Here is a 25,163-nt window from a genome sequence, read left to right on the forward strand (position 1 = left end):
TCATCCTTTCGGGGTCGATTAAATAAGTACCAGTTACGCACTGGGGTCAATATAATCGACTTAATCCGTGTGTTTGTCCTCTCTGTGTTTAGCCCCTTGTGGGTACTAAAGAAATAGGTATTACGTCTGCCGTTACGTTCTGAGTTCAAATTCCGCCAAGTTCGACTTTGCCTTTCATCCTTTCGGGGTTGATTAAATAAGTACCAGTTACGCACTGGGGTCGATATAATCGACTTAATCCGTGTGTTTAGCCCCTTGTAGGTAGTAAAGAAATAGGTATTTCGGCTGCCACTACATACTGAGTTTAAATTCCGCCGAGGTCAAAAGATGTATCGTAACAAAAGGGTTAAACTTGATAACATGTTTCAGGCCATCTAACAAGAGTGATGGGATTTTTGTAAAACTGAACATTGATATTATCGAGAGAATAAGACAGATTTACCTCCCTTACAAAGGAATAGCGACACCTGATGAAAAACTGCAAATTGCATCATAAGGGAAATAACTACACGCATTGTTTTCATTTAGTGTCAAGGGAAACCCTTAAGAGTCAAACTCAAGTATTGCAAGCTAACAGATCATCATCATCTTCTAAGTTTTTACATCTACTTTCTTCATCCTGGTACGAAATAGATGAGACTTCTTGAGGTATTATTACACAGCTGGATGCCAACCCTTGTTTTCCAATGAGATAATTCCATTTGATCTTGTCCTTTGAAAGACTAATGGATGTGGGTCAAGGCAGCGAGCTGGCAGAAACGTTACGTAGCCGTTACATTCTGAGTTCAAATTCCGCCAAGGTCGACCTTGCCTTTCATCCTTTCAGGGTCGATAAATTAAGTACCGGTTACACACTGGGATTGATGTAATCGACTTAATCTCTTTGTCTGTCCTTGTTCGTCTCCTCTATGTTTAGCCCCATGTGGGCAGTAAAGAAATAAGAATGGATGTGGGTTTACAAAGGACAGAAATGTCACTGCTGGAACAATGCAAAAACACATCAATAATCAACATTCATATATATATATATATATCTGTAGTAAAAAGGAATAAGCGGTCTTTGGCTGCTATTTCTAAATTTTCGGTATGTGGTTAAGCAACTTGTTGCTTAACCTTAATCTCTATATATAAAACTGAAATGCGTTTTTACCGCTTGGTTCGCTTTCAATGCCACTACATCCCGTCCGATTCGCTCCAAAATTTACAGGGACATGTAGAATGAGGTGACGATGCGCGTGGGCTACCTTAGAAATCCCTATCTTAAAAGCTGTGGTTGCTAGGGGCCCATCTTCCTACCTCACCCTATTTCCTCCAGTACTCTGTCACTCCTCTTCATTTGACAATGCAACTACCGTTATTTAATGTAAAGTCTTCCTCAAATCACTCTGTAGCTATTTACTCTCTTCCAAGAACATTTTCACTCACTCTATCTCTTACCTTCCTATACATTTTACTCATGTATCTCTCAGTGTTCATGGACAGTAACAAATATTACTCGCCATCCCATTCTATTGTCTACCTGTCAACACACACACACACACACACACACATATATCTAATATTATATTTTTATTTTTATGTTTTTGCTTTTGGTTTTTTACTGTTTCATTTCCCTATTAGTGGTTTTATCACTAATTTAATTTCTACAGCGTGCACACACACACACACACACCTATATGTAGCCCCAGTACACCCGAATGAAATCGGGTTCTCTTCATCAAAATGTGAAAAGGGGTCTACAATTATCATCGCCACAACTTATGTATGTCTTCCTCACTCACTCACTCTTTTTCCTAATGATAATTATCATCGCCACCACCAACACACAATCTGGGCAATCTTTCTCTTATAACAAATCATGTTTACAATACAACGACGTCTGCCACCGCCGCCGTCTCTATTTATTCTGCAAATGACCAGAACTCAGGAAACTTAGTTTAGTGTTCTATGGTCTATGACCAGAACTCGGGAAACTTGGTTGAGTGTTCTATGGTCTATGACCAGAACTCGGGAAACTTGCTTGACTGTTCTATGGTCTATGACCAGAAATCGGGAAACTTGGTTGAGTGTTCTATGGTCTATGACCAGAACTTGGGAAACTTGGTTGTGTCCTCATCTTATAAAATGTGGCCCCAGTAGACCCAAATTAAATCGGGTTATATTAACCAAAAGGTGAAAAGGGGTATAAATGGGGCTGGAAGGGGATTAAAATTTAAAGGAGCGGGTGTTTAGCAATTCTCTGTTACATCAAGCTAAAAAATTTGCTCCAGCCTTTTAATCGTCAATGTGTTGCCGTCCATGATGAAGAAGTTTTGAATGCTTGCCATCGTGAGTCTACTGTCGTGAGAAAGAATCAAGTCAAAACTTGGTTTTTAGGGATTTTCTTTTACATCAAGTTCAAACTTTTACGCCAGCCGTTGAACTGTCAATACATTGCTGTCCGTCATTAAGAAATGCCAGCCATGGTGACTCTACTATCCTCAAATTCTATCCCTTCAAACTTTGGTTTCCAATATTTTATTATTTTTATTCAGCTCGCAAGTTCGTCTGTCCCTTTTAAATGTTAGTGTTTTGCTGTCTGTCTTGAAGCAGACCTTTCCTTTGTAACTGCCTGATATTTATGATTGATCTTTCTAAATATTTTATTTCTCAACTTACTCAAGATCTTTTGTTGTTTATAAATGGGAGAGAGATACATAAAGATAGAGAGTAAGAGAAAGCGAGGGAGAGTCCGAGAGAAAGGAAGAGTAAGAGAGTGGGAAAGTGAGAGAGAAAGGAGAAAGAAACAAAGAGGGAGAATCATCATCATCGTTTAACGTCCGTTTTCCGTGCTAGCACGGGTTGGACAGTTTGACAGGGGTCTGGGAAGCCAGGAGGCTGCACCAGGCTCCAGTCTGATCTGGCAGTGTTTCGACAGGTAGATGCCCTTCCTAACGCCAACCACTCTGTGAGCGTAGTGGGTGCTTTTTTCGTGCCGCCTGCACAGGTGCCAGGGGGGCTGGCAGCGGCCACGATCGGTTGGTGCTTTTTACGTGCCACCAGCACAGAAGCCAGTCAAGGCGGCGCTGCAATCCGCCACGTTCGGATGGTGCTTTTTACGTGCTGAAAGGAAGCAACAGAAAGTAACAACCACACTCTTACCCGCGCGTAGAGCGGGTCACCTTCAGCTAGTTATATATATATATACACACACACAGAGGTGCAGGCTGTACCACATGGTTCAAGGTTCAGTCCCACCACATGGCACATAGGGCAAGTGCCTCCTACTATAGCCCCAGGTCAATCAAAGCCTTGTGAGTGAAATTGGTAGATGGAAACTGAAAAAGCTCATTCATCATCATCGTTTAGCGTCCGTTTTCCATTGTATATGTTATTGTTTCTTTGCCTTGACATTGTGTAGTAGTTGTAAACAAATGTCACCATCATGCTAGCAGTGTCCTTTATTCCCAATCTTGTTACTTGTTATGGAGAAATATCACCTTACTTGGAAACAGGTGAGGGTTGGCAACACAAAGAGCATCCAATTGTAGAAAATCCTCTTCAAGAAAATTCCATCCAACCTAATCGAGCATGGAAGAGTGAACATCAAAATGATGATATATGATAGGCTTTCGTAGTTTCCATCTATCAAAAACAAAAAATATCATAAAGCATGTGAGTTTCTAACTATTGAAGTCTAACCCAGGTCAGCCTTCATGAAGTAGATTTGTCACCAAAGACATTCCAGTTGCGACCAGCCAGACTTGTTTTTATATTTAAATAGGCTTCTTTCAGTTTCTATCTAACAAGTCCTCTCACAAGGTTTTAGTCAGTCCAGAGTTATAGTAGAAGATACACATTCATGGTGTCACACAGTGGGACTGAACTCAAGACCACATGGTTGAAAAACAAGTTTCTTAACCCCACAACCATACCAGCACCTATAGTTACCAAATTTATTTCTACTGCTTAACATTCGTAACGATTAAGTTTTCTAACATAAACAAAAGCCCTAAAATCTTAGGAGTGGGTGTATATAGTGGATTCCAGCATTTTTTTTTTTTTTTACCCCAGTTGTGACCAGCGACTTGTTTTTCTTTTCTTCAAATTGTCTGCTTCTAAAAACCACATTAATTCTTTGGGTGCTAATTCTAACAAGCCAGTAAGTGTCTAAAACATGCGAAAGTACTGAAGTATAGTTGTCTTCGATTTTTTTTTTAATGAACAAAGATTGATAATGCCAAGAAAAAGTTAATAAAAAGCTACATTTAATTATTATTCTTCAAATAATTTTTTCTTTTTCAAATGACCAAACTTTTTTTTTTTAGAAATTACAAACCAATTCATTAAGATATATATATATATATATACACATACATATATATACTTATATATGTTTAATGTTCTGGCACTAAAATTGTTTGATAGTTCTGTTGCCTTTGATATGGATAAGTACATATAATTAAAAAAAACAACACTAATTCAGAAACAAAATAAAACAAAAAAGATATGAGCCTAAAACATTGTATTTATATAAAGTTATATAGAAAGTTGCTCTAGATAATTCCACATATTGTTATATAATTATTATCATCATTTATTAGCACGTACATGCCCAAACACACACACACATACAGAACCAAACATAACTAACCAGCCTCCACGTGTACAGAGAAGTGTTGTGTGGTGAGCGTATGTTAACAATATGAAATCTGCTTTTACTCCATGTGTGCTTATACATACATACATGCATTCATAAATATATAATATACATATATAATATATACATACATATATATATAATATACATATATGCATATATAATATACATATTATATACATAGACACACACGCAAACACACACACATATATATATGTAATATACATATATATAAAATATATATATATATATATATATTTATACACACACACACACATTACATATATAAGTGTACATATATATGTATATATAAACGCATATATATAAATATATGCTAAGATAATGAGAGTTGAATGGAAATGTGAGGGTTAGAAGCAGTGACAGCAGATCTGCTGAAACTAACATTGGTCTACAGTGATAAAAACATCACAACAGTCCAAATCTTTCTGCTCGTTTCCTTTTCTTTTCCTGTTGAAAATAGAAAAACAAAAAAATTTCAAACAGTTAGTAGAATGAGGGAAAGGATCAAAAAAGAGAAAAAGAAAACACGGTAGAAATTGGATTAATCAAAGCAAAACATTGAGCTGACCTAGTCAGAACATTATTCTAGTTCTCATAGCTTCAATACAAGAAAAAAACTCTAAAATCAAAAGCCAGTCTACCACAAGGAACTTCATTAACCTTTTTGCATTCCGATTACTCATTTATGACGGACTCTCCTGTCAAAGACAATGTGTGAGCGTTCAGCTTTTGCCAAACGACCTGCACAAACGATTTGTTTATAGTGATCAAATGTTCGTGCCGCACATTAGTTCACTCTCTCTATGAAATCAACGTTGTCTGATCAGGTGCACTGTGTACCACATGTCAGGTGTCAAAGTGATCACAGAGCAATGTGAGATGGAGTGTTTTGCTCAAGAACACAACGCACCATCCAGTCTAGGAATTGAAATAACGATGTAGTGATCGTGAGTGCAACACCTAACCACTAAGCCATGCACCCTCATTATATATATATATAATATTAATTCGAGACAAAACCACTATTTTGCAAATCAAACAAGGAAAGACTTAATCAATACATAAAAAATTTTAATATAAAGTAAATAAACCGCCACTACAATTGTTTTATGTCTTCAAATGACATTCGTCAGGTGGATTTCCGATCTTCTAATCAGTTTTATATATATATATATATATATATATATATATATATATACAACAGGTTGAGTCAAAGGATTTTTTTGAATTTTCACTATCAAATGCAATGCTTATGAATTCACATTGTTTTGAATTAATTATGCATTATCTCGTAACTTTGAAATCTCAATGATGTGTTGGCATATTTTTAGAATGACATTGTAGGGTAGGTGTGAGAAGCCAGATCTTCACAATTTGGGTTGGATATGCTAAAGGGATAATAAAAAAAAGTCATGCCATAGTGTTTATTGCAGTATCTTATCTATCTTATATTCAATTTCCGTGGGGTAGTGAATATTCATTTACTGTTTTATTTCTACTTCTTTCATTCATTGGAATGCAGCAATGCTGGTACACTGCTTTGAAGGATTCAGCTGAACAAGTTGACTCCAGTCCTTACATCTTTTTAAGCCTGATATTTAAGTTTCTTTTGCTGGAGATGTAAACAAACTAATAGTGGTTGTTAAGCAGTGGTGGACAAAAATGCACACACGCACACACAATGGACTTCCACACAATTTCTGTCTACCAGATTCACTCAAAAATGCAATAGTAGATGACACTTGCTGAACCCCAAACCAACGTAGTTGCAAAACCAACTGAAGCGCACAAACATACCTGCACCCTTGGAGAAATTTTAGAAATTTGGACAGGTACATGAGTGGCTGTGTTGTAAGTAGCTTGTTTACCAACCACATGGTTCTGTGTTCAGTCCCACTGCATGGCACTTTGGGCAAGTGTCTTCTACTATAGCCTCGGGCCAACCAAAGCTTTGTAAGTGGATTTGGTAGATAGAAACCGAAAGAAGCCTGTCATGGCTGACAAAGGTCTTTCTGAGTGATGCCAAGGCACCCTCAGCCTTCTTGACAATTTCAGAGATGTGCTTTGTGCAGCACAAATCGCTGCTGACAGTGATGCCCAGGTCACATTTACAAGACTTCTTGATATTGGTGTTGTGGAGAGAATATGTGGATGCTGGGATTTTTCGTCCCGAAATACATGGTGATACACTTGTCCACAGCCAGCTTGAGTTGCCAGCCTGTGATCCATTGTTGCATTGTGTCCAGGTCTGATTGCAGGAAAGATCTATTGTGTTCAGGATCTGTCTTTTTTATCTCAAGGAACAGCTTGATGTTATCTCCATATTTCAGCACTGTGGCATTCTTTAAGTTGGCACCTATATCATTAATGTATGCAACAAACAAAAGGGGACCAAGAACATATCCCTGCGGTGCATCAGATGATATCTCATAGGGTGAAGAATGCTGCCCTGCAACTATAACTACCTCTTTTCAGCTGAGAATGAAGGATTCCAACCGGTTAAAAAGATCATTTTTGACACCCATTGCAGAGAGTTTTGCCATAAGTCTTTTGTGTGGTACAGAATTAAAAGTTTTAGCAAAGTCAACTTCTTGTGAACTCAATGCATTAATTTTAAAAGTTAACAATATTTACCTCAACCTCATCTGAATTTTTGCTGCTAAGAGTTGAATCAGCAGCAGCAGTAGTGGTGGTGGTAGTAGTAGTAGAATTGTTAGAAGATGTAATAGTACCACTTCCAGATGTTGGACTTGAAACAAGCTGTCCGAATCTTTCTTTCCTTTTCCGGCGTTTAGCTTCATCTTCCAACTGTCAAAAAGAATGATAAGACAATAAATTAGTGCCATCTTATGCAATGAACAGACTTGTAGTAAGAGTTGAAATGGAAAGGTAGGAGGGAAAAGTGTTTTTACACTCTAATCTTGTTACTGATTGGTTCACCAAGATCAATGACAGAAATCACTTGCAATATCATCATCATCATCATCATTTAACGTCTGCTTTCCATGCTAGCATGTGTTGGATGATTTGACTGAGGACTGGCGAACCAGATGGCTGCACCAGGCTCCAATCTGATCTGGCAGAGTTTCTACAGCTGGATGCCCTTCCTAACGCCAACCACTCCAAGAGTGTAGTGGGTGCTTTTACGTGCCACCGGCACAAGGGCCAGTCAGGTGGTACTGGCATCAGCCACGCTCAAATGGTGTTTTCTACATGCCACCTGCACAGGAGCCAATCCAGCGGCACTAGCAACAACCTCACTCAAATGTTTTTTCACGTGCCAGTAAGGTGATGCTGGTAACAATCATGATCTGAATGGTGCTTTTTACATGCCACCAGCACGGAAGCCAGTCAGCTGCTCTGGCAATGATCACACTCAGATGGTACTCTTAGCGCTCCGCTAGCACGGATACCAGTCGTCGAACTTGATTTTGATTTCACTTGCCTCAACAGGTCTTCGCAAGCAGAGTTTATATCTCTATCATATTTAGTTACAAAGAGATGAATATTAAATAGGCAGAGAAGAAGACATTAAAAAATGAATAAGACCAAACTGAAATCATTACTTTTCTATCTTAATTGCCTCTATCTTTCAACTTAGAGCTATGAAAACATGACCTTATAAATAATAGAGATTTGGGAAAGTTTATCACATTAATTTTTTTTTTTTTTGTGAATCTGTTATGACATAGTCAGAGAGTGGATTCTGTGATAATAATAAAATAAAGACAAAAACAGAGGAGATCTAAAAAAATAAATGTTCATACTCGAGATAAAGTATTGGAGACTATCGTTCCAAATCTCTCAGCCCGTTTTTTCAGTCGGTCAAGGTCATCTGCCTGTAGAAATAAATATACATTAAAACAGTAAACAAAAAGAGATTAGTTTTAATTAAAGCTAAATATTAAATATGTTCTCTTAATAAACATTGAGTAATAAAACTAGAAATGAGAAGTAAGTAGTTGTATAAGCAAAACAAAAGATCTGAAAAGGAAATAAAAAAAAAGACACAAATATAAGCAAAGAAATGGCAAAAAATAATGTTCACATGCATGGTAAAAATGAGTGATTACTTCTGGAAGAATAATGCCAAGAAGAATGGTCATTTTAAGCAGGAATGATGATAAAAAGATGGTGGTTTATAGAAAATTTGTTATAAGAAAAATGTCAAGTTGGAAAATGAGAAACAATTGATGATATAGTTGGTTATCTACAAAAAGATTTTTTAAAAAGAGCTATCTACGAAGGAATAATAATAAGTATGTGAGCTGGTTATATGAGGAACTGACAATAAAAATAAAAAGAGTTCGCTTTTCAAAAGCCAAGTGGTAAAAACAAATTAAGATAAAAAATTGTTACATGTTTCTGTTAATCAAATTCACTAACAAGGCATTAATCAATCTAGGGCTATCATAAAAGACATTTAAAGTGCCACACAACAGGACCAAACCTGAAACCACATAGATGTGAAGTGAATTTCTTCACTACAAATCCATGTCTGTACCTATCCTAGTTTCTGTTTGGAATTTATGTTTAGTACAGGGGTTTAACCAGCAAAGTCAATAAAAAGCTGACCAACTGACTGAAGGGTCATCAGATTGTACCATTATTAACAATAACAACTTTCAATAATTCAGCCCAGCAAGTTGTAAATAAATACAATGGAAAGGTACATTTCATTGCTAAAGCTAGCAAATGTACAGCACCCAGGCTGGTGCCACATAAAAAGCACCCAGTACACTCTGTAAAATGGTTGGCATTAAGAAGAGTACCCAGCCACAGAAACCAAGCCAAAAACTGGAGCCTGGTGCAGCCCTCCAGCTTACCAGCTCCTGTCAAACTATCCAACCCATGCCAGCATGGAAAACAGACATATGATGGTGGTGATGATAATGAAGAAGTCTCAAGTTTGTAATCTTTTAACATCATTGCTTCTATGACATTTAAAAGAATATTTATATATAAACGAGGAAAAAATGGAAAACAGGACAGGTAAGCACAGAGAAAGGACTCTTTATCAGTTGTCGGCTGTCTATCCACTCCTCATTTTAAGCAATATATATATATAAATATGCACACATTTTCATTATGTTAAACTGTTAATCCCTACACATTTTTTTCTCTTTCCATTTTTTCCCTCTCATCCCTTCTGTCAAAGAGTGTAGCCTCAAAACGTCAAAGACTTTTCCATTCTTCTTGAGCATCAAACTAATGCATCTGCTTGTTGTTCCCTCACCTATCTTCGTCTTTTGTTTTCTGTAAATTCTCTATGGAGTAGTTGGTGTCAGGAAGGGTACCCAACCATAAAAACCATGGCAAAACAGACTGAAGCATGGTGCAGTCTTCTGCCAAGCCAGCCCCTGTTGAACCATCCAGTATGGAAAACAAATATTAAATGATGATAATAATAATAATAATATATATATATATATATATATATATATACACACACCCACCCACATATATATACACACACACACACACATATATATATATATATAGACGCATATACATACACACACACATTTTGAAACACTTACCAAAACTGGTGCTGGTGCTATTTTGCCTGACTGTGTGCTGGTAAGGGTGGAACTAGAATCATTGTTATTAGCAAGACCAAATCTAAAAAAGAGATAGAAACAAAATGAAGAATAATATTATGTATATTCCCAAGAACAAAGAGAGTTTATGAAACTGCTAATAGCCATCAGCAATCTATATCTTAGAAAACAGATTGCTGCAACTAGAGGGATTTTAAAAATTCACTTAAATTATACATCAGACCCTTCAGTTAATACAGTATCCTCTATGTGATTGCTCAACTTCTTGAATGCCTTTAGGCTCAGATCTGTTCAATCAGAACTAACTTTGGACTAAACAACATCAACAACATTCATTAGTCTGGAACATTTTTTCAGCTGTTGTTGGAATCATCTTTAACTATAGAATTTAAACCTTCAAGAACTAAGCCCGTGAATCTTTGAACCAATGCATTTAATCATTATATCACACATATGCTTTGTACAAAATAAAAAAATCTTACATACTACGTGGCTGTGTGTTAAGTAGCTTGCTTACCAACCACATGGTTCCAGGTTCAGTCCCACTGTGTGGCACCTTGGGCAAGTGTCTTCTACTATAGCCTCAGGCTGCCCAATGCCTTGTGAGTGGATTTGGTAGACGGAAACTGAAAGAAGCCCGTCGTATGTGTGAGTTTGTGCCCCCAACATCACCTGACAACCGATGCTGGTGTGTTTACTTCCCCGTAACTTAGCAGTGCGGCAAAAGAGGCCAATAGAATATGTACTAGGCTTAAAAAGAATAAGTCCTGGGGTCAATTTGTTCAACTAAAGGCAGTGCTCCAGCATGGCCACAGTCAAATGACTGAAACAAGTAAAAGAATATACAAAAAGAAACTTCATAATAAATACATGCATGCAAGTCTGTATGAATGCATGTATTATGAGATAAGTTCAACAGATTCATTTTTGGTTCACTCCAGTTCAGAGATTCACAGACTTGGTTCTTGCGTTTATAATAGCCACTGTTACCAATTTGCTGACATAATGCTAGCCCATTTCTGTTCATAGATATTGTGCACCATCTAACTGAAATGTGGGACTTCTGGGTAATATATTCATTTATGTCTACGGAATGCTTACAACTCATCACCATCATAAACTGGTTGAGCATGTTCAGACATTTTTCACCTGCACAAACCATCTATTTTAGTCCTTCACTAGTTGAGGGAGGTCTTTGGAGAAGACATTATCTCTGATAAGTTGATCTACATATGTTGTTTTCAAACAGCTCGAGTATCATCATACTTTGGCATCCATAGCAGTAGGTGACCACCCGTTCTTATATAGCTCATCAGCAATGTTCTGCAAAGTGCAAGCACCTTTCCTTTATAGCGTATAGTTATGTATGCATAATTATAAGCTATCAGATTTTGTTCAAATAGCTATAATCATCATCATCATCGTTTAACGTCAGCTTTCCATGCTAGCATGGGTTGGATGATTTGACTGAGGTCTGGCGACCCGGATGGCTGCACCAGACTCCAATCTGATCTGGCAGAGTTTCTACAGCTGGATGCCCTTCCTAACGCCAACCACTCCGAGAGTGTAGTGGGTGCTTTTACGTGCCACCGGCACGAGGGCCAGTCGGGCAGTACTGATAACAGCGCTCAAGTGGTGCTTTTTATGTGCCACCTGCACAGGAGCCATTATGCATACTTAATCAATTACTTCCTTTGTGTTAGTGCATACTGCAAGTTTCAAGCCCAGAGCTAGGTTTTCAAGGGAAGTCACAAGCTGGTTTTTGCTTCACTTAGTTAAGCAAAAAAACTGCAACTTAACTATGAGTATTATACATTTTAACTGTCAAAGGAAAATGTAACATTATAATGTTTAAACTCTTCATTACAATTACTTAGCTTGGCCAACAGATATAACTTACTTCCAGTCATGCTGTCCAGAAAAAAGCCATACACCTGGAGTGGGGAAAACTATAGGTACCTTTTAGTTCTTGTGCAAAATGTGTACCCTTAACTTTTAGGTTTAAAATCAGGAAGAAAGTATGAATTATACTCAAATAAAAACAGTATAAATAATACATCATCGTCATCGTTTAACATCCGCTTTCCATGATGGTATGGGTTAGATGGTTTGACTGAGGACTGGCAAGCCAGGAGGTTATACCAAGCTCCAATTTTGTCTGGCAAGGTTTCTACAGCTGGGTAACCTTCCTAACACCAACCACTCCAAGAATGTAGTGGGTGCTTTTTATATGCCACCCGCATGGGAGCCAGTCAGGCAGCACTGGCATCGACCATGCTCATATGCCACTTTTTATATGCCATCGGCATGGGAGCCAGTCCTGCAACATTGGCATTGACCACGCTTGAATGGTGCTGTTTACGTGCCAGTCAGGCAGTACTGGCATCAGCCATGACAATGATTTCACTTGACTAAACATGTCTTTTCAAGCACAGCATATTGCCCAACGATTGAATGGAACTCTTAAATGGAAAGGTTATGTGACATTGGCATGGGCCATGGCTACAATCTCACTTAGCTTGTAGGGTCTTCTCAAGCACAGCATATCTCCAAAGGTCTTGGTCGCTTGTCATTGCTTCTGTGAAGCCCAACGTACGAAGATCATGCTTCACCACCTCATCCTGGGTCTACCTCTTCCACAGGTTCACTCCACTGTTAGGATGTGCACTTCTTCACACAGCTGTCCTCATCCATATGTAACACATGACCATACGAATGCAGTTGTCTCTCTTGCACACCACATCTGCTGCTTCTTATGTCCAACTTTTCTCTCAAGGCACTTACACTCTGTCGTGTATGCGCACTGACATTACACATCCAGCAGAGCATACTAGCTTCATTTGTTTCAAGCTTATACATATCCTCAGCAGTCACAGTCCATGTTTCACTGCCATGTAGCATGGCTGTTTGCACACATGCGTCATACAGTCTTAAATAATGATGATGATAATATATATATATATATGTGAACTCGTGAGTACTGCTGGCGATTTTTTTCCTCTGTCTTCCCTTCTCGGGATCTTTCCTTCTCCTATGTTTCCGACGAAGAGCTCCGCTCGAAATGTTAAACCTTCCTTCTTCCCTGAGCGTCCAATAATACTTTATTTGTTCCACGTCCTCGCATTGTTGTGTTTTTTTGTTTGGATTAACTCTATATATATATATATATATGTGTGTATATATATTATCATCATCATCATTATTTAATGTCTGCTTTCCATGCTGGCATGAAGACAGCTTGACTGGAACTGGTAAGTCAGAGAGCTGCACCAGGTCTGATTTGGCATGGTTTCTATGGCTGGATGCCCTTCCTAATGCCAACCACTCCAAGAGTATATATTTAAACAAGCAAAAATGAGCAACAAAAAATAACTCAGAGTGGCCAGTGGCATCTATATGAACAATATAGACAAATACAGGTATATCAAATACTATAAAGCATCTTGGCCATTCTTAGAGAACACCCATTACCAAGGATGACCATATGGTCTCAATAGCTGGAATAGTAGGAGTGTTCTCTCATCACTTGCAATATATACCAAGTGCAAAGTACACTAAAACCAGCTGGAGGAAGCATCCTCCTAGGGTTGAAAGAGCAGTATTGTCCATTCATAGAGAACATCCATATTTAGATGGCGATAAACATTACTTTTCATACAACATAAATTCTTAATTTATTAAAATTATCTCCTCCTCTAGAGGACATGTCATAATTACTGAAGTGTAAAGGAGACCAGCTCCATGAGAATTAAGATAATCTCAAAAATCAAGAATTCTCCAAAGCTGACATGCAATTAAGGAAAATAACAAGATAATCTTAATAAATCATGAACTTATGTTGTATGATATTTGATATACCTATATTTATTACAATGTTCATATACACGTCACTGGCCACTCTGGATCATCATGCTTAACACATTTTTAAAATTATGCAAATTACCTTGGCATGTGTTCTACTCTTTTTTGCATTTGTCTACATGCCTTAGCTGCTAGAAATAAGGTAAGGCAACTGTTGTGCTAATGATACCTAATACAAAAACGTGTCCATGACTATCCCCTTCACACAATAAGCCCATCCATTTCTTTAATGACATGACAACTTTTGGAGACTTCTTGATTCCTGAGATTATCTCCCCATCTCATATGGAGTTAGCCTCGATTGTCATTTGGTTAAGGTGACACATCCTCTAAAGCAGTGGTTTTCAACCATTTTTTGCCTATGGGACCCGTTTGATTCCTATTTTACTCAAGGAGGGGCAACCCTCATAGCCACTCAATGTCTAAAAACTCAAACTATATTTTTGTGACCAACTACTATTAGGAATTGTATTAAAAGTGTTTAAATGATTTCTATATTGTAGAAATATAACCAGTCTATAGCACATACATTTGAACAAAACCTCATATGGGGCTGCCAAGGGCTATATGAACCTCAGTTGAGAACCAATTCTCTAGAGGCAGAGAATTTTTTTTTTTAAATCAATTTATGTTGTATGGTATTTGATATACCTGTAATTGTCATCATCATTTTCATCATCATTTAACATACATGTTCCATGCTGGCATGGTTGGATGGTTTGGCAGGATTCAATGTGTCCCAGGACTGTATCATGCCCTAATGTCTACTTTGACATGGTTTCTACAGCTGGATGTTCTTCCTAATGTTAACCACCTTACAGCATGAACTGGGTGACTTTTTTTGTGTCACCTGAACTATTGGGGTTGCCTTGCAACTTGTAGAAATGTTTCATGTTTCCTAATGTCCACATTCTATGTATTGAGTACTTCCCATCCTTGTTTGTAAACTGAAAAGTTCATCACTCCACAGATTGGTCTTTACTTTGTTGAGCAATCTACAGTTGAAGTTACAAAAGCAGAAAATGGAACAAAACCTCTCAACTCTGCTAAAAATAGTCACCACTTTACAGTGTATTGAGTACCTTTATTGTAGCATCAGCACTAGTGAGGCAGCATTGCAACTTGCAAGACTAAAGGGACCCTATAACTGAAGGAGACCAGAAGAGAGAGAGAGGATGAAGATTTTAGGCAGGGTGATTACAGAAGGTAAAGTATTATGAGAGGAACAAACTGATAGTTGTGAGAATGTGGTAGTGATGGTGGACAGAGTTAACAGAATAGATACTATTGAGGAAGAGAGTATGGAAGCCAGAAAGGAAAAGGAAGAGAATAGAGTTAGGGGCTCAGTGAAAAAGAAATGACAGAATGGTAAGAATAAGGTGGAGCTGTCCTCTAAAAATAAAGGTTGTTCTAACACACACTGTAAAGTGGTTGGTGTTAGAAAGAGCATCCACCTGTAGAAAGCAAGCCAAATTAGATTGGAACCTTGTGCAGCTTTCCTGCTTGCCAGCTCTGGTTAAACTGTATAACCCATGCCAGCATAGAAAATGGATGTTAAACGATGATGATGATGATGACTAAAGTTAATATTAATAGTTAGAAAAAATCATCAGCTTGTAAGCAATTCATCTCAGAACATTTAGATATTACAGTACCTTGCAGCTCTGGCAGCTTTCTTATCTGTGTCCTTACTGATGCCAAATCTTTCAGCTCGCTGCTTTAATTTCTAAACAAATTTAAAAAAAGACACAAGGTAAAGCTGAATTCTTGGAAAATAAATAGAATAATATTGGGGGGACAAACACAGACACACATATATATATATATATATATATATATATATATATATATATATATATATATATTGAAAACAAGTGGATGTATTCCACTGAAACTAGGTAAATAAAGCCTTCGAACTGGGACAATCAGTAGCGACACCTGCAAGTCTGACTACGCTGCATTGATAAGGGGCAACAACCCTGAAACATGTCTGTAGCTATCTGACTGGCAGGATGAAGTGGCTGACCTCCCTTGTTCGAAGGTTTGTAATGGACGCAGGTTCGGATGTCAAATAGCTAGCTTGAGGCGATGGCCTCTTGGAGCTAATCAGCGACAGCTTTAGTCTTATATTTATAAGACTGCCATATTAGTATAGCGATAACTATTAATTTCCAGTAACGCTGCCGTAATCTCCTTTAGAGAGACTTAGTAATTTTAATATCTCTATTAACCACGGAGTGGTTGGCGTTAGGAAGGGCATCCAGCTGTAGAAACATTGCCAGATTAGACTGGAGCCTGGTGCAGCCTTCTGGCTTCCCAGAACCCCGGTCGAACCGTCCAACCCATGCTAGCATGGAGAACGGACGTTAAACGACGATGATGATGATGATGATGATATATATATATATATATATATATATAAATTCAGGGTGAATACTTGATAAATGTAAGCATCTATATATGCCAACTAGTAGCAGAGGTGAGAGGATATATGTATCATCCTTTGTGTTCTGTTTTTTATTTCATTTGATACATATATATATATAGTTAATCCAAACAAGAAAACACAAAAAAACACAACAACGCGAGGACATGGAACAAATATAGTATTATTGGATGCTCAGGAAAGAAGGGAAGATGGAGGGTTTAACGTTTCAAGAATGATGACATCCATACAGTTTTCTAAATAGCTATTTTACTTAGAACAAATGAAACAGCAACGACAAAGAACTGAATCTGGGTTGCAGATTAACAGATGTTCAACAGCGCATACACGTACCAACACAAATATTCCATAAACATGTATACACCTATGCAAATACTAACACACACACACAAGCCCCACCAGAAATATATTTATTTCATCTCACCTGTTCTGCAGATAGTGGAGGTTTAATAGGCACCAGAGGTGAAGTTGATGACTCAGGACTGCTAGTTTCTATTTTGACAGGAACAAATGGCTTTGTTGTCTCACTGGGCATCTTGGTCTCTGGTATTGATTCAGATTTCTCTTCTTGCTGTGTCTCTAATCTGATTGAGGTTTAAGAAAAATTCTCTTAATTAAAAACTGAGTTAACTAGGACAAAAAGTAAATTACATATTTACTTACTCTTTACTCTCTTTTACTCATTTGCTTCTTTCAGTCATGTAACTGTGGCCATGCTGGAGCACCACCTTTAGTTGAGCAAATTGACCCCAGGACTTATTCTTTGTAAGCCTAGTACTTATTCTATCAGTCTCTTTTGCCAAACTACTAAGTTACGGGACATAAACACACTAGCATCGGTTGTCAAGCAATGTTGGGGGGACAAACACAGACACACACACACATATGTATATATATATGAAGACACAATGGCCCAGTGGTTAGGGCAGCAGACTTGCAGTCATAGGATCGCGGTTTCGATTCCCAGACCGGGCGTTGTGAGTGTTTATTGTGCGAAAACACCTAAAGTTCCACGAGGCTCAGGCAGAGGGTGGTGGCGATCCCTGCTGTACTCTTTCGCTACAACTTTCTCTCATTCTTTCTTCTGTTGGCCTGCTCACTTAGCCAGCAGGGTGGCATCATTTGAAGGCTAAAACAATGCAAAGTGCATTGTGACCAGCGATGTGTAGCAACATCTGATAGCCTGGTCGGTCATGGTGATCACAGTAATATATATATATATATACAACAAGCTTCTTTCAGTTTCCGTCCACCAAATCCACTCACAAGGCTTTGGTTGGCCTAGGGCTATAGTAGAAGACACTTGCCCAAGGTGCCACGCATAAGTTGCGCTATTTTATTACTGGATTTTAACTAAAAGAAAAAAAACAGAAGCACAACTTATATGCATGGCAATGTTAAAACTATGAAGGGAAAAATTTTGTACCATGATTAAATACTAAATTAGGGTTGTGACTTATATACAAATAAATATGGTAATCTAAAGTGAGTACTTTCTTCGGAACTATATATTTATCTAGAGCATCAAGATGTTAGGTCAGTTTGTTTTCCAATGGCTTAGCCACAGAAAGAAGAGGAACAGCCACAAACTTTTACAGGACTTCTCAAACTGAGAGAATAGTGGGAGAAATCTCGTACTAAGAACCTGGTCCAAATTATACTCAGCTAAGGCCCTAAGGTTCAAATATACTCAGCTAAGACCCTAAGGGCCAAATGATGGTGTTAAATTGAGCAACAGAATAAGTCTACCACTAAAAGTTGCACATTTCAGCAGGCTCTGATATTGATTTCAGTCATCAAAATATCATGGTCGCATCAAAGAGAAAACAATTTGCCTGATGTCTCCCGTCAACTAGTTCCACTTCACAAACAAAAGAATGAGAATCTTTATCAAATACCAATATTTTCTTGCCAGCATGAGTGGGATGATCCATCAATATCATACAAGCAACACTTGATGAAATATTTCAAAAAACCCTTAACATTCAGATTACTGTCAAATGTAATGCTTATTTATTCACACCATTTTGAATTAATCCTGCGTTATCTAGAACTGTGAGACTTTAATGGAGATTATTCATGTTTAGAAGGACATTGTGGAATAGGTTAGTCCAGATTTGGCCAATCTGAACATAAAACAAGTAAAATATTTGGCCTTGATATGGTCAGTTTAAATGCTTAAGGGTTAAACCTGGATTTAATGAGGATTATCAATAATCTTGTTATGGAATCAAATAAAGATACAAAACAGTCAAGTGATATATAAATAAGCCACTGACACTTACATTGTCATACTGGCAGCAGTTTCCCTTATGACCACTTTAGTTTCGGCAGCCTCAGTAGCATCCGAGTCACTGATATTATCCATTTCCTCATCACCGGTTAACTGTAAATTGAAGGGCAGAAAAAGAGTAAAAAAAAATTAACAAGTGATAATGGATAGTTAAAAATGGGGAGATAGAAGATTCAGTGAAAAAATGTTGGAGTAAAGACCAATGATGAGAAGAGAGGCAAAAAACATCTGGTATGATGTTTTATACCCTGGACCAAACACCAAGTTAGACTGATACTGCAAAAGCTGAGATCTCTTCAACCATTTCGGCAATCTCTTGCCCTCCCATACAAGCTCAGTTATCTTGGCTTTATCTTACCACTGGGTACAATAAGAACAAGGTGTCTTTTGTGTGTACAATTCTTTTGTACTCTAAAACAATTTAGCATTAGTCTAGCATTTGTCTATGCAACTGCTATGCCACCATCAAATTTGACAGAAAAGTCAGCACTTGCTCTAATACTTCATGTTCTCATTTCAAATGTCACAAAGGTCAACTTTGCAGTCATCCTTCCAGAATCAATGAAACAGAGCTGGGGATGAGGTAGGGGAGTTAGAGTGTTGGACAAATACTTAGTGATGTTTGTTCCAGCTCTAGGTTCAGCTTTGACAACACAGGTGTTAAATTGTATTGCTGGACATACTTGCATGTATGGACAATTGTTCGACTTTCATGAAAAACATTGTCCAAGTTTATACTATGGAGAGAATCTTCCTAGGTTCCTGATCAATGGAAGTTGTCTTTATATTATGATCTTTTGAATTTTTAAGGCAATGAGAAAGCACAGACAGGAAAGCCATATAGTAAAATGTTTTACAGTAGTGGGTATTCTGATTCATCAAAATCTGCCTGGGTTGACAATGCTTTTATTCATTGTTTTGGCTTATTTCTATGGATGTTGAAGGAATGAATAGAGAAAGTAGCAAACATACTGGGGTTCGTTTATATTCACTACACTCACCTCTAATGTTGTAGTCACGTGTTAATTATACACACAAAATTGAAACATGGCACCTTAATGTAGGCCAAGAAAACTGAGACAGGTAGAGTAGGGTACACTGTACCTTGAGAACACAACTACAGAAAGGGTCTAGATCAGTTATGGGCAAACTGCAGCCTACAGAACATTCTGAAGCACACATCTTGAAATGCCACCCACCTAAAGATGAACCACATCTCATGTGAACTGCTTGTTGAAAAAGGTTGCCCATGTCTGGTATAGACTACCAACTTTATCTCATAAAACTAAACTGAGTCAGCCAAATAAACCACAAACAGACACACCCTTCATACTCACAAAATCAAAACAAAAGAAAAAGGCTTAAACTTTTCTTGAAATAACTTTTTAGTAATAAAGTTACTTTCTGGTACATAAAAGGCATTTCAATAAAATTATGATGGGAGAATTAAATTTAAATATTAAATATCAAAATGGTTTTAGGTGGATTGAGTGTATAAAAGATTTAAGGAATGCATTAAATTTACCTCATCAATCACAGCTCCATCAGGTTCTTCCTGGATATCTGGGTAACAGACAAAATATTAAAATTTAGCAAAGATACAAGTGTTCATGAGAAATCTGCATTGAATCTAGGAACAAACCCAGAAAATGTCCCCCAAAGGGAGCATACCAATCTTGTCTTCTGAACAGCATTGCATATATCAAGACAAATTTATCACACTCCACCCCATTTAACATAAATAGCATGAAACTAGAATCTTCATAATTACTTCAAGTTCTAGGTCTCATTATCACCAAGGATCTCTCCTGGTGAATGCCCATCCTAAACACATGAACAACAGGGCTTCCTCTTCCAAACAGGGAAATACTTCTTACTCTGCAGCAAATCTCAGATAAGATCCACAATGGAAAACTACATCCATATCTGGGAAAATGCTGCTGCTACACACAGACATGCAAGACCACATCCATAAAATAGGCCACTCAACTGATTAGCATAAAGTCACTCATAGACACACCCAAATCTCTAGACCATAAACAAGCTGTCTCTTCTCTTTGCTTTTACTATTGTTATCATCATAGTCTCTGCTCAGCAGAGCTGGCTGGTCTAATGACACCTCCACTTAGGCACTCTCTACACATTTGTCTCTCCTGCCCTCATCACTCAAATTGCATTCACCACACCCAACACACTAACTAGCCAAGGTGCTAGCAGAGCAGCAGAAATAACTCTGCGTGGAAATCGCCCAGGACATGATGGACTGTGCAAACCGAAGACCATCACTGGTGATGAGACATGAATTTATGGTCTCTGCTCGATGCTTTTGGTCATTGATCATCTCGAAGGGAAACGAAAATCCAACAAGCATGCACTACATGTCTGTAATTTGGTGTAACATCAATGAACTGATGTGGCCTACCGGTGCAAAAATTTCCATGCATGCACATGAAGGGTGGTGTCAGTTCCCACCCAAAGAACTCTGCTCACACAGCACTGGTTTTGGTGGGAAAAATAGTCTGATATTTTTTGAATGCACATCATATACCACACACTGTAAAGTGATAGGGCATCCATCTGTAGAAGCCATGTCTACCAGTCATTGGAACACAATGCACTCTCTGTACCCATCAGTTCTTGTCAAACTGTTCAACCTATGCCAGTATGGAACATGGACATTAAAAGATGATCACCATTCTTTCCCAATTAATGGGTTTTTTTCTAGGTACACAGATTGGACATATCTACTGAACAGCATGTCACAATTTGTCATCTTTCTCATTTGTAAGGACCAGCATCCTAAAATCAAGCTTTACCACTTCTCTACCCAAATCTTTGTCAAGTTATATAAATGTACTGAAATCTCATAATAAACATTCTAAATTAATCGAATGGATTAATATACTTTTACCAACCTGCTTCGGGATTGAGTGCTTTTTCCAGGCGGTTCAAAAGTTCTGCTTTTGAACCTATGGAAGACAAACCACGTTCCTTTAACTCTTTCCGTAATTCTGCAACCTAGGAAAAAATAAATGAAAGACCTGAACATAGCTACATAGCAACCCTTTAAGTTTTCTATTATGAATTATCAACTATACACTGAAACCATACAGTATTATAATCAACATACAACACATATATCTGAGACTGCTTTCAAGTGAGTTTATAAGGGAGCCAGTATGGGGTCATTTCACTGACTTGAAATAGAGTACAAAATCTCTTTTAAAAAAAATGGTCAGAGAGAGAGGATATATTGTATAATCTGAGATAAATTATGTCTGAAAAGAAAGGATGGCAACAAATCCATTAATCATACAACTCCTTAATCAGAGCTAACCTGAGGCTAAATAACAGTCACATTCAAGAGAGAAGGGCAAAGATCCATTCATCAACACATTACAATCATATTGCTTTTTTTATCACTACTACAACAGTTTGCTCACCTGTGATGTAACAAGCTGCTTATCACTTCCACTTAGGCCCCACATAATACATCAGTCTCTGCTAAGCCCCTCCTCCCAGTCTAAAACCACTACTGTGTTTCAACTCTTAGATCCTGCAATAAACCATTTCCCCTCAAGAACTTAACTTTCATGAATTCCCCTCATTGTCTTTCTTAGAGATATTGAGCAACAGATTTTTATTGATCTTCCTGGTCTGAGAAAGACTGCAAAAATTACAAGCACAGCCTCTCTCCAGTCACTAAGTTACAGAAGAGAGTCATTTCTGCAACTATCTTAGGAAGTGCAGTTAATATATGCACCAACATTTATGACTGCATCAAAAAAGTTAGTCAATAAGCTAAAAAAGAACCTACTACACAATGCATTTTGTCTAATACAGCTAAAATCACCTCTGCACCTCTTAGCTACCAACATAGCTAAAAATCATAATACACCTGCCTTCCATTCGACTCATTCCTATTATATCTCACATTCTGAAAGTATTAACTAAAAACAAATATTAGCATCAGCAAATGAGAAGCTATCACTCATAACAGAGCAATCTAGAGTTTCTTTATTCATTAAAAGTGAATTACTATGAACAATTCTGTTGAGAATATTGTTGGGTCATTAAGTAGAGAAGTAAACAATGAAGCCATCTGTCAAAACCTATCACCTCTGGAATGATCTACCTTCACTGTCAGATCTTTGCTACTAGGACTGGACTTACTAATCAACTATATCTTGTTTATTGGTTATATATTTGTCAAGTTAACGCTAACACTATAGTATCAGTAATCTGTTAAAATACACTAAATCCAATTAAAAGCAGGGTAGGTCAAAATGTTATCTGTTAACATACATATTACTTACTTGACAAGAATAATTTATATTGATAAGGAAGTTTAGGAAATAACCATAACATTAACTGGTTTACAATTTTTAGATCTATGTAGATAACGCAAGAAGGATGAAAATTAAATAGTTGTTTAGCTCAAGGTAAAACACTGAGCCAACAGACTATGATCAGAAGTATTTCAGCCATGATGATCCTGTCGTTTTTTCCGGTTTATTTACCTTGGACTCCATTGCCCGAGGTATTCATTTTTTGTTTATAAGATAAGTTGTAATTTAGAGGAGATTTGCCGATAATTCCAACACATTGATCCACTGCATAGAGGGATAATAAATGCTGAAGCTTCCTTGTTGACTCAGAGGCTTGATGTTGCTGTAGTTTAGACTTAGGACAGCTCTGATGGAGACTATGATCAAAAATATTCCATCCATGACTTTCCCATCTAACTTTAACTTGTCCGATGTCTTCCTTTTCTTAAAACGGTAGGGTATGATTTAAAGAAATTTAGTTTTTCCCAGCAAGTCAAGCGACCGCGTAAAGATTACATCATGATTCATGAGGATCCATCGAGAGGTTTGATGAAATTTAGGAGGGGAAGCACCAATAAACATTCTGGGAGGCAGTAACATCTATTTAACATGTTTCAGGTAGGTTATAGTTTTCCCTCTCACCGCTCAGCATTCTGAATAATATATTATTTTGAAGATTGTTTCCATAGTAAGAGATGTGCACGTGGTCAAAATCAGCAGCGAATTCAGTTGTTTATTTTTACACAATAACCAACAAAAATAATCAAGTGAATAAAGCGAAAATAATTAATTTACACTTGTTTAAGATGAACACTTCATCGTATCTCCTTAATTGCGATTGCATTTATTTAGATTTGGAAATTTAGCCGAATATACATACATACATATATATATATATATATATATATATATATATATATATATATATATACACACAGACACACACACACATACACACTCCGACTTGATCGTGATACCAATCGATAATTACTATGGTAGTGTATAATTGTGTTTCTCCAAAAAAGTAGATTGCATTTCGTTTCGTTGGCTTTGCATATAAGGCGCGAATCTAAATTATTTTTCCATTCTGTCCCTTTAAATCATTCATATTTTTATTATGATTCTACAAATCACTTACTTTCAACTTCTAAGGGAAAATTTGATTGTTTCTTTTTCGAAGCGGCTTTTTTTTTTTGTAATTCTTCCCCCTCAACCACATTACTAAAAGTACACACAGCACACACTGCCGACAACACAAACCAATGACAAAGCAACATCAAAAACTAAATGCAAGTGCAACAATTGAACTAAAGACAATGACACACCAGACCGGCATCATCAACGTCATGCTAACCGTGTAACGTACCTTCATTTTACCATGCTGAGTACTGGGAATGTCTTCCACACTTACTTCTAGGTCAGCCATTTCTTTTTGATATAGTTTTTATTGAATCTGAAATTGGAATACCAGATCTGTTTTCTAACATTAAAGAGCTAACTAAGGCTAAGGAAAACAAAAATTAAATTAGAATATGTCAGAGTCACCTCCCTTGCAAAGTTATTTTATTACGGACGTTCGTTATTCTGTTATATTTCAGGCGGTCACTTGACTGAGAAATAGCCAAATTTCTCTCTCTTAAATTACACCTGTGTCTTAAAGAAAGATACGGTGGACAATAGCTAGTACCTAATATGCAAAAAGACGTGATGGTCATGACTGGTAAACTTTCAGTCATATGTCTGTTTGGTTAAAAATCCTATATGCCGAGGGACATCGACGTGCTAATAAATAACTGCCAAATCGCCCTTGCTGTGAATTTGGTAGGATTGTTAGAGGTGCCAGAAAACACGCTTAACGATGTTAGTTCTTTATTCTCATGACGTGATCAACTATTCTTATGTCAATTCATATGGTCGTGTACTATTCAAGGATTTTTTTTTTTTTAGTGAAAACTGAAAATATAGACAAGATTGAAAAGAAATAAAAGCGAAAAAAAGAATCTAAGCCCGAAAC

General features: G+C 37.4%; 1 protein-coding gene across 1 annotated transcript; it reads right to left on the minus strand.

Annotated features, from left to right (window-relative positions):
* Window positions 1–4,899: 4,899 nt before the first annotated feature.
* LOC115216626 (SAP domain-containing ribonucleoprotein) lies at window positions 4,900–24,647 on the minus strand. The gene is made up of 10 exons (XM_029786109.2): window positions 24,516–24,647; window positions 21,737–21,839; window positions 20,347–20,384; window positions 18,814–18,914; window positions 16,953–17,112; window positions 15,738–15,808; window positions 10,201–10,282; window positions 8,428–8,499; window positions 7,295–7,468; window positions 4,900–5,107 (listed from the first exon to the last, which is right to left on the minus strand). The coding sequence occupies exons 1-10, from the start codon at window positions 24,573–24,575 to the stop codon at window positions 5,066–5,068; spliced, it is 903 nt and encodes a 300-aa protein (XP_029641969.1). The 5' UTR covers window positions 24,576–24,647; the 3' UTR covers window positions 4,900–5,065.
* Between the last annotated feature and the right edge of the window lie 516 nt (window positions 24,648–25,163).

Source organism: Octopus sinensis, linkage group LG10, assembly GCF_006345805.1.
Source record: "Octopus sinensis linkage group LG10, ASM634580v1, whole genome shotgun sequence".
NCBI classification, from domain to species: domain Eukaryota; kingdom Metazoa; phylum Mollusca; class Cephalopoda; order Octopoda; family Octopodidae; genus Octopus; species Octopus sinensis.

Bases quoted from the DNA above. Each gene is read 5' to 3' on its own strand.
- LOC115216626 (XM_029786109.2), bottom strand. From the start codon at position 24,575: ATGGCTGACCTAGAAGTAAGTGTGGAAGACATTCCCAGTACTCAGCAT. The intron at 18,915-20,346 runs GTAAATTTAATG...TTCAATTTACAG, and splicing joins ATGGAGCTGTGATTGATGAG to TTAACCGGTGATGAGGAAAT. The intron at 7,469-8,427 runs GTATGAACATTT...TCTTTTTGACAG, and splicing joins TCTCCAATACTTTATCTCGA to TTGGAAGATGAAGCTAAACG.